The sequence below is a fragment of the Lactuca virosa genome, chromosome 8, assembly GCF_052849685.1.
Source record: "Lactuca virosa cultivar CGN04683 chromosome 8, Lactuca_virosa_CGN04683_v6, whole genome shotgun sequence".
NCBI lineage: Eukaryota > Viridiplantae > Streptophyta > Magnoliopsida > Asterales > Asteraceae > Lactuca > Lactuca virosa.
The window spans coordinates 87,164,147-87,175,545 of record NC_136433.1 but is presented as its reverse complement, the minus strand read 5'-3'; the positions used below and the strand labels follow the sequence as shown (position 1 = coordinate 87,175,545).

The 11,399-nt window shown below is 30.1% G+C and overlaps 1 protein-coding gene across 1 annotated transcript; it reads right to left on the bottom strand.

The window, feature by feature from the left end:
• Nucleotides 1-4,044: 4,044 nt before the first annotated feature.
• LOC145130592 (protein FAR1-RELATED SEQUENCE 9-like) lies at nt 4,045-8,839 on the bottom strand. Its single transcript, XM_079065366.1, has 9 exons — nt 8,834-8,839; nt 8,586-8,657; nt 8,362-8,373; nt 8,213-8,267; nt 6,516-6,749; nt 5,951-6,404; nt 5,612-5,870; nt 4,815-5,367; nt 4,045-4,649 (listed from the first exon to the last, which is right to left on the bottom strand). Exons 1-9 carry the CDS (start codon nt 8,837-8,839, stop codon nt 4,045-4,047), a joined length of 2,250 nt encoding a protein of 749 aa, XP_078921492.1.
• Nucleotides 8,840-11,399: the final 2,560 nt, after the last annotated feature.

Genomic DNA, 11,399 nt, shown 5'->3' with positions numbered 1-11,399 from the left:
TGGTACCAATCAAATAAATGTTGTGAATAAGTTGGTCTTGGTAAAAGACTTCTCTAAAATTGATTGGTGCAAGTATATTCTAGATTGTTTGGTCAGCAGAAAACAACTGTGGAGAAGAGATGATAAGACATGCTATTACAGTGGACCTATACTCGTTTTGACGGTAATATTGTTGTCTATATTAAATATTTACTTTACTTTACAACAGGAATATGTATAATGAATTAATTAATGAATTTTAATCTTTTTGATGTAGCTGGTGTATGTATATAGGATGAAGTTCACAGGTTTGAAGATAGTGAAAAGGTTACCGTTTGTTAGAAATGTTACGGGTGCTCTACTTGAAAAAATAGAGAAGTTGGAGATTAGTGCTGGGGGGTTTGGTAGGCAGTTACCGGAAAACTTTGAAGATATTGGTGATGATGATGGAATGGTTGATGAAGATGAGATGTTGGACGGGATGATGAGGGATTATGGTGCCGAGGAGGTAAGCTATGAATTCGTTAAGAATATGGAACATTATTTCTTTCAGAATTGAAAAAAATCATAAGTTAATATAAAACCTACACGCATATGTGGCTGATTTAAATTGTATGATGTGATTTATAGTTATTGAGTTATTTGGAATGTGGAACATTAAGGGTTTTAGAATATTAATAATGATATGTTAATATAAAACTTACAAGCATACATGCTGTTATCGAGCATAGCTATGGAGTAATATTGTCCGAAAAGAAGAATATTGAAAAAGCTCTAAAACATGGAATTGAGAAATTCCCAGACAGCTTGATGTTGAAGGAGTGGTGTGAAAAAAATAAAAAATTGTTCAAAGAAGTGAATAATGCAGAGACTGGAGGAATGAAATATAATGAAGCTAGTTTTGATGGTCATAGTAACAAAGGAGAGGCAGATGGTGGTAAAGAAGCAGGATTCTCTCCAGTTAGAGGATTGGTAGTTCATGGGAAAAAGAAGGATGATGGTGGAGGTTTCAGTACACCTAATATGGATAAGGTAGATAATACAGATAATCTAACATGTACACAATTCTTGGAGCATCCTGAAATGTTGGCAACAACAATTAAAATGACAGATGATGCTGTGTTGGAAAGTTATAAAAAAGAAAAAAAAGAGAGGAAAGAAAATCTTGGAAACAGTTGAGGTATGTGAGGAAGATGATGACAATGGAAAAAGGGGAAAAAGAGAGCAAAAGTTACCTGTATATGGAAAATCACCTTTTGTTGAAAGGATTGTTAGAATGAGTGACAAGGTGAAGAAGGATGAAATGTCGTTATACAATTCAGTTTTTGCATCAAAAATAGATTATGGGTAAGTAAAATAATACAATTTAGTGGTTTGATTTTAAAATGTGGTGTTATAAAATTGATCATTTTATAATTGTCGAGCAGGGAAGAGATATGGAACATTGGGAGCGGGCATGTGTTGCATCAAGGATTCACATATCATTTTAAAAGCAACACGTTTATTCATGCGATAATCATTGACTGTTGGTCATCATTACTCAACAGAATGGAGGAACTAAGGGATGTAGGATCAGTTTCTAGAGTTTTCTTTGACACAAATTTTTTGGTAAGTATTTAAATTAAATTTAGTTCCAGTCCAATAATATGTGTTGTATTGATTGATTTATTAATCTGTACAGGCAGAAGAGATACTGGGTGGATCATTGTCATCTGAAAGAACTCAAAAATTATTTGATTCGATGTTGAAACTCCACCTTAAAAGTCTACCAAAACAGGAAAAGCTGAAGGATATTGGACTGGTGATTTAATTAAATATTGTTTTTTATCAATTACAACCCTAACATACAAAAGTAGCTTATTGGACTATTATGTGTTTTGTAACAGGTTTTCTTCCCAATAGTTGATAAGAGTAAATATTATCTGATATGCTTTGATCTAAGGGTTCCTACATACTACATTATAGACCATGTGACCCGAAATGGTGCTGTTGAGGAAATCTATGGAATAAAACCCGTTCATGTGGTATGATCAAGATTTATTTTTTGTAAGATTTAAAAAACATGAGTTTAGTATTGTATTGTAAAATGATTGTATTGTATCGCAGAAAAAATTGCTTGGGAACTATTTAAAAACAGAGAATTACCAAAAGTCAACAACTTTCAACAAGATTAAAGCTCATGTAATGAAAATGACATGGAAAGTAGAGAAAGAAGGATCAGACTGTGGAGTATATCTTATGAGGCATATGGAGTCATATATGGGGGAAAATGAAGGGCGTTGGGATTGCGGTTTTACAGGAAAAAAACAGAGTGATGTACTTGCATTAAATAATCTACGAATCAAATACATGGCAAAGCTTATTAAATCGGAGTACAACAAACATAAAAGTATGTTGGAGAAAGATGCAGAAGCGTATGAGAGGCTCGATCCATTGCAGATATTGGCTATGATGAATGAAGTGAAGGAAATCAGGGAGAAGCAGAAACGTGGAAGGTGTCGATTTTAAGATGGGCATTTTATGATGTTAGGATGGTTGCTGTTGAAAGACTTTTGGTAGTATGTTTGGTTTAAGTCTATGTTTTTTATTTAGGGAACTATGTTATGTTGTTTTATTTTGTTCTAGTATTGTGTGTTTTGGGGTAACAGTTTATCATGGTAGGATGGTTTATGTTGAAAGACTTTTGGTAACATGGTTTGTTTTGGTCTAGGTATTTTGCTTGGGGAACAATGTTAATGTGTTTTATTATGTTCTAGAATTGTTTGTTTTTGGGAAACAATTGAATGTGAATGGTGTTTGTTCTAGTAGTTTTTTTTTGGAAAGCGTTAGTATTTGATAGATGTTGGAATGTGTATATGGATATGAAAGTTATGAAAATATGAAATGTGTTGAAAGATGGTTTGTAATGTACATGTAAGTTTTGTTTTTCAAGAATGTAATTATGATATGCATTTGTTGTGGAAGTTTGATACAAGTTAGTGTAGACATTAATCCTAGATAGAAATTGTTATAATTATATGTACATGATATTCTGATAGAATATATCTGCTTGATTACAAGTGGTAGAATGTATGAACATTATGATTTTCCATGTTTGTTTCAATGTTATATTTCAGATAGGATACACATTAATCATGGATAAGAATTGTTAGAATTGTCTGTACATAATGTTCTGAAAGAATATAATAACTAATGTTACAAATGGTAGAGTGTAACAAAATAATGTGTTGAAAGATGGTTTGTAATGTACATGTAAGTTTTGTTTGTCAAGAATGTAATTATTATATGCATTTGTTGTGGAAGTTTGATACAAGTTAGTGTACACATTAATCGTGGATAGAAATTGTTAGAATTATATGTACATGATATTCTGATAGAATATATGTGCTTGATTAAAAGTGGTAGAATGTATGAACATTATGATTTTCCATGTTTGTTTCAATGTTATATTTCAGATAGGATACACATTAATCATGGATAAGAATTGTTAGAATTGTTAGATAGGATACACATTAATCATGGATAAGAATTGTTAGAATTGTCTGTACATAATGTTCTGAAAGAATATAATAACTTATGTTACAAATGGTAGAGTGTAACAAAATAATGTGTTGAAAGATGGTTTGTAATGTACATGTAAGTTTTGTTTTTCAAGAATGTAATTATTATATGCATTTGTTGTGGAAGTTTGATACAAGTTAGTGTACACATTAATCGTGGATAGAAATTGTTAGAATTATATATACATGATATTCTGATAGAATATATGTGCTTGATTATAAGTGGTAGAATGTATGAACATTATGATTTTCCATGTTTGTTTCAATGTTATATTTCAGATAGGATACACATTAATCGTGGTAGAATGTATGAAGATTATGTTGTTAGAAGTTAGGATAGTCATTAATGGTAGATACGAATTGTTACAAATTATGCAAAAGTGTATAACAATATATGACAATTTTATTAAAGACTATGAAATTTGTAAGCAATAAAAGAACTAAAGATGAAAAAGTTTTACTGTAATATAATATTAAAACAAAAACTACATATAAAGCATACTACTTAGACACGTTTTTTAAGAGGACAATTTCGTTTATCATGGTTAGCCATCTGTTTACATAAAGCACACTTTCGCTTAGGCTTCGAACATACTTTTTCCAGCATTTCTTTTTTTGATTTTAATCTCTTACCACGACTACCAGTTCCCTTATTACGAATATCTGATGGATTGTCAATATCGGGAGCATCATTAGTTAATTCTACGCCTATAATCTGGTTGTAGAATGATTCTCTTGATGGCATCTCAGGGGCTGGACAATCATCTACAAATTTTTTCTTCAGCTTATTCAACTCTTCAAGGTATGACTTTAACTTCGATGCATCATGGCTTAAAAATGAGACACAACGATCTACGTTTGAGAAAATTTCAATAGCCGTCATGTCAGAGTTAGAGTCTAGTAAAGAATTAGAAAAACGCCTTTTAAGCAATTCTGTTGGAACAACATCCCGACGCCACCGTCTCATAATGTATTCTTCAGGAATCTGTTCAATATTATAGTACTTAAAAACACAAAATATATGCCTACACAAAATACCGACATGTTGAAAATGCATGCAGGTACATTTGTATGAACCATCTATTGTTGAGTGTGTAACCTGGAATATGTATGATAAAATATGAGTTTCAGTAATAAAGTTTTGTTGTGTGATTAAAAAAAATAATTATGCAGTGTTAAAGTAATAACGTATGATGTATTGGGTATCCTCTGTAAGACGATCGTAATGGTATTCCTCAAGTTTGTCATCAACAACAGGACTTGATGGTTGCCTTGTTGTTATGTTCGTTTGCTTTTCCAAAACAATAATAGTGTCAACACCATTATTAGAAGTAACACTCATTTGGAAATAAGTGTTATCAGAATCTGAAATCTCTTTCTGCACCTGATAAATTTTTTTACGAGTGTAGACCTTTGAAGCATGTGGTTCAATTGGACTAGATGTGATGAATCTAGGAAGTGTTGTAGCAGTGTTAAAGTCGTTGAAAACTTGATTACGCCTTTGTCGTTCCATAACACCCTCAAATGTCATCATAAACATTAAAAGATAAGAACCAGTAAGGGTATTGTTCTGAAACGACCAATTTTGGCCTTCCGACAATGATGTAGTTCTCATAAGACCAGACATCGGTATGTCCTTGAAAAATGCAGGTACCCAACGTCTACGCAACCTATACATCTCTTGCAACCACTTGTTATTTGAAATGTTAAACTCATTTAAACAAGATTTCCATTCCTTTTCAAAATCATGTGGTTCCAGCTTAGAATTCCAAATTATAGAGTGAAAACGCTTTCGAAAAGCTGAGTTTGTGGCTAGTTGCGATGTTATCTGAATAAAAATAAAAAATATATATTAGTATAAAATATATAATTGTGCTGTATAATGAATGAAGGGTATGAATGGTGTAAAATATAAATTCTAACAGAATTTAGCTTAAAATTCTAGCAGAATGTCGTTTTGAATTGTAGTTCTGGCATATATTCTGTTTTGAAATAATTAATTTCTGATTGAACAATATGTACTAACAAGGTAAACATAGTGACTTTGTGTTGAATATAAAAAAATTATTCACCTTGTTTGGAAGTTTTTTTGTAATATGCCACATACAAAACCTACGTGCTGACATTGGAAATACTTCATTAACAGCCTTGTTTAAAGCTGAATCTTGATCTGTAAGAACAAGCGTAGGTTGTTTTTTGAATGCTTTCAAAAATGCTCTAAGCAGCCAAGAGTAAGAACTAGCATCTTCTCTACTCAAAAGTCCAGCACCAAAAGTCACACATTTCTTATGATTATCTATCCCAGTGAAAGGTACGAAAACCATATCATATCTGTTTAAAAAGATAAAATTTGGTAAGCATTATTGGAAGCAAGAAAAATTATGTGAAATTATTGCAAAATTTAAAAATACTTATTCATGCTGAATGTGGCATCCAGAGAAACAACGTCTCCAAAAGCATTGTAGTTGTACTTTGCGGTTTCGTCAGCCCAAAAAATCGAATTCAATTTTTTCTCAACAACTTTAAAATCGAAAGAAAAACTTGGGATATTTTTTTTCCTTTCCAGCATCTTCACTACAAGGAATTTTGCATCCCTGGCACCTATGTAAGAATTGAGATTTCTCGTACTGTTCTTGAAATCAGAAACCAACCCACCTCGAATGTCAGAACCACCCTGAAGTCCGGAATACAATATATGTGCTCTTGAGGCACCAATATTTTGCTTTGACAAGTTATGAATAAAGATCTCCTGTGAATAATCAAGTTTCCTCTTTGTACGAGACAAAAACATATTGTCCTTACCAAACAACTTATGATTATGTTGTTCGACAAATTCAGCAACATTATATTTATTAGTACCATGTACTAGAATAAAAACAATTTTCGCTTTGCATTCGCACCTAAATGAGTCTTTCCTTCTCTGAATCTTATTATGTTAAGGGTCCAAAGTATCCACTTTAGCGGTTGTTGGTTTACCTTCCCGATTGCATAGCAAATGTCGTTGTGTGGTAATGCCGGATTCGGTTGTTCTAAATGGTCCAAGCCTGACGTCAAAGCCTGCTAATGATGCATAATTGTAATACATTGATAATGTTGTTGTATATGAATCAAAAATTGAATTGATTTTTGGTTTGATGTTGTCTGAAACAACAGGAATCCAATAAGATGATCCACCAGGAGAAACATAATCATGTGTAACATGAGATTGTTCTGCATAAAAAAAATTAAAAAAGTGGCAAAGAATTAATCTAGTTTATTAAACTTTTTTCTATTTCATATACTAACATTTCTGAAAATCAATGTTATCATCGTCTATAGTATAATCTGCCTCATTATCATTGAACTCGAATTCGTTTTCTGCATCTGTTAATTAGAGTATGTGTAATGGATACGTAAATATATATAAAAAAGAAAAAAAATACTTAAAATACATCACCTGGGTTATGATTACTAGAATCACCGAAATGATATTCGGAATTGTCATATATGTGATCTTGAATGTGTTCTAATGGATCCTCATCTTTGCAAGTGCAAGTTACGCCATATCGCAAAAAACAATATAAAATTTCAACATTATTATTATACAAATTAACAAATATAAAAAACATATAAAGTAAATTCACCTAAATTTAGATTGCTATTCTCAGATATTTAAAACTCGACATTATGTAGAGAATCCTGATCCCGTAACCCGAAATCTTCATAATCCTTAAGATATTCATGTTGATCATGAATATGATCGTCACCAGCTGATATTGTATCATCCATAAGATAAGTAACAACACGATTGAACATCAGTTGATTGGAGAAAGCAAAATAAATTCAATATTACAAACTTTGAGCCAATTCAGTATATATTAAAAAAGGAGAAACCGTGTAATTGATATGTAACTAAAAATGCGTGATATCTGTATTCATTGTTATCAAATATTTAGTTTTTTAAAATTTTTAGAAAGATTGTAAAGATAAGAATCAACACAAAATCGTATTATTCATCATGATATTGTAAATATTTGACATATTCATATTCCAAATATAATAAATTCCATAGATATGACTTCAACACATCCTGCGTTTTAAATTAGACTTTTAATAAATTAATTCAGCAAACTTAAAAAAAACTTATTGAATTTACAAATGATTTCTGATTTATTATGGCATAAACGCGTATATTAAGAAATCAATTAATATCACAAGAGTGTTATTCTGTGAGAATATTTGAAACAAGATCTACAATAAATTTATTTTTCACACATTTGTTCTGTATATTCTCGTACAACTTAACATAGACATACTTACATCACGGTATCATGATACCACAATCTTATTCTGTAAGAATATATGTAATAATAATAACAGTAAATTTATTTTTCTCATGTTTGATCTGTATATTGTAATACAAATTAGCATTCTGGTAGAATTTGATAATAATAATTCTAACGAAATCTTTAATTAATCAATAAGTAAAACGAATTTAGAAACATTTGTTCTTTACGAATAATAAGAATTGTGTTTTTGTTTTTTATGTATCTTGTAATCAACAGTTACATTCTAGTACTTTTGATAATAAGAATTGTGTTTTTGTTTGTTCTGTACGAATAATAAGAATTGTATTTTATACCAATCATTCTAACAGAATGTGTACATATAACATTAAGTATAAAACAATTTACGAAGAATTGTTTTATACAAAAATATGAGAACAAAAATACATTTACAACAACATATCTGTAGTCATATGATAAATAAGAAAATGTATGAAATTTTAATCAAACTCAAAATGAAAATTATTAATATTAATTGAATGAAAACATAAACTTACAAGGAGAAACCCCTGTAATTCATGAATCCATATCATTATTATACTGAAATAAAACTCCATAAAATCCGATAAGACTAAATTGAAAACATTATTCAATTCCTAAAATATGATGACGAACTAAACATCTACTCTCTCTTGACCCTTGCTTGAGGACAGTTCCTCCTATCATGACCTACACCAAAACAAATCTCACATCTTCTTATTTTCTTCCGATCTTGATGCACTTGGCATTGATTGACATTCCGATCATTGTTATCAGAAAAGTCCTTCTTATTGTTATCAATATTATCTTTGTTCTGAAAAACACAACAATAAAATTCAAAATATGAATTTCATCACTGAAATATCATAAAGAACAAATATGAAATGAATCTGATAAATGATTATTCTGAACTATGAATATAACAAAATTTATATGCATATGATAAACGATAATTCAACACTATAAAAAAAAGGTCCATGAACAAAATACCTCCATTAATGAAAGATCAGAAAAAGAAAAATGATCTGAAGATGATGAACGATGAATCTGCAATGGAATAAAACGTATACGATGGATATATATATATATATATATATATATATATATATATATATATATATATATGTGTGTGTGTGTGTGTGTGTGTGTGTGTTATTTTCTTTGATAAAATGCATATTTAATAGCCTGATATTTAGGAATTTGATTGATATCAATCAAACTTTAATTAAATCGGCAAATATAAATTATATTGCAAGATTACATTAATACCCTTTAAGAATGATTGGTACACATTTGTGCATACAATAACACAATAACTAGATTAAACACCTGAACCTATCTCTCTCTCTCTCTCTCTCTATATATATATATATATATATATATATATATATATATATATATATATATATATATATATATATATATATATATATATATATATATATAACCTATTAAAATTTACTTATCCTAACAAGTCGTAGTATACATATTTGTTGTTCGTACTTTTGCAAAAGGGAAAATGAGTTACAAGCCCAACGAAGTTTTCAAACCCTTTAAAAAAAACCCTAATCATGTTTTGTTTGTTCAAAAAACACAACGAACTTAACATTTTGTCTAAAAAAACCCAACTAAATTACACTTTTCTTTAATTTTATGAATGTCAAAGAAAAAAACAGATGACATGGCTTATTACCATATCGGGAAAATGACTTGTAAGCCCAACGAAATTTCCAAACCGTTCAAAAAACTTCACTCATGTTTTGTTTGTTCAAAAAAAACCCAACAAACTTAACCTTTTAAACATACAATATGATTGGGGTTTTTTGAACGGTTTGGAAACTCAATTGGGCTTTTTTAGACAAAAGGTCAAGTTCTTTGAGTTTTCTTGAACAGACAAAACATGATTGAGGTTTTTTTGAACGGTTTGGAAACTTCGTTGGGCTTGTAAGTCATTTTCCCTTTGCAAAACAGAAGATATTACAATGAATAGTCAAATATCATCTACCTCATTTACTGTCCTTCGAATTCAGTTTCCTAAATCTTCGTATAAACACCTTCTTACATACTTATGAAGTTATGATGGGTACATGGATACATATGTCTAAACATACATAATATGTGTAAACATACATGTACATTAATATCTGTTGGTGTGTACATGCACGTGTGAACATACAAAGGGAAGTTTAGTTTCTATTATAATAGAAGATTTATTGGTTTCAAGAAATTGATTAGGGTTATTGAGAAATGGGAATTATGGGGGATTGCATGTACTACAATTGACTCTTGGCATTGGTGGCTTTGACCAGTTTCATTAAAATGAGGGTTACTTATATTTTCAAGACTCATTAACTTTTGTTTAGTTGACAATAAAATGAAGACAAAAGAAAAGTCAGCTTGGATTGGTTGTAAAAAGTCATCCATTCATATATAATTCAATTATATGATTCAACTCCATTCCTACTACTCTTTTTTTAACAAAAAGAAAAAAGAAGTAAAGACCAAAAACTGGAGTACCGAATCCAAAAAATATGAATAATACTTAGTAATTTACTTGATAATATTTACTTATATGATTTAAATTTAAGACCTGTAAATTCCTTTAAAGAACTTTCGCTCAATTGATCTTTTTCTGTTGTAATTTATACTTCAATTGTTTATATATATATATATATATATATATATATATATATATATATATATATATATATATATATATATATATATAATTTTTTTGTGGAAAGGGGTTGTAAAACAAAGTACATACGAGTTTTCCATAGTCATTTTTACAAAGGGTATTATTAAAAAAAAACCCACGGGACATGTGTGTGTAAAGGTCAATAAACAGACACTACACCCACATACATATGGAGGGTTCATTTAAGATTCCCCTTTATGTAGATTTGGATTTATAAGATCTTTTTCTTTCATTTAAATTATAAGTGTTTTGGTTGAATAGCAATGAAATACTTTTCTAAATTCATAGAAAAAAATTATATATCTTGTAAAATCAAATAAGCATTAGAAGAAATATATGATTGTTGCGGACAAGCCGAATGAGTTCTTTATGTCATAACTATCTTCTTTATATCAGGAATATAATCCGAAAAAATAGAAGAATCTTCTTTTTTATAACCACCCATTATTCAGATGAATTTATTTGTCAATAAAGACTTGTTGATAAAAACAAAGTTTCACACAGAAGGCTGATAAGTGAGAATATGTCCGATTTCGACCCAAAACAAAATCCTATTCTTCTTAACCTTTTTTTTTTATTAGTATCAATGTAATATTTAAGTTCCATAAAACATCTTTAAGTGCACGAGTTGTACAATACAAGAACCATGAACTTTATCGTCTGCAAACACGTAGATGCAGGAGAGTAAGGAATACAGGATTCATAAGTTTTTTTAATTGGGCAAATATGTATCCAAGGCCCACTACGCCTAAACTGACATGACCCAGCCCAAGGACTAGCAACTGGTTCGGGCTTAGATGGACATCCATTGTGGATAGAAACTTCTGGGCCAGAATAATAATCCGATACACGACTAAG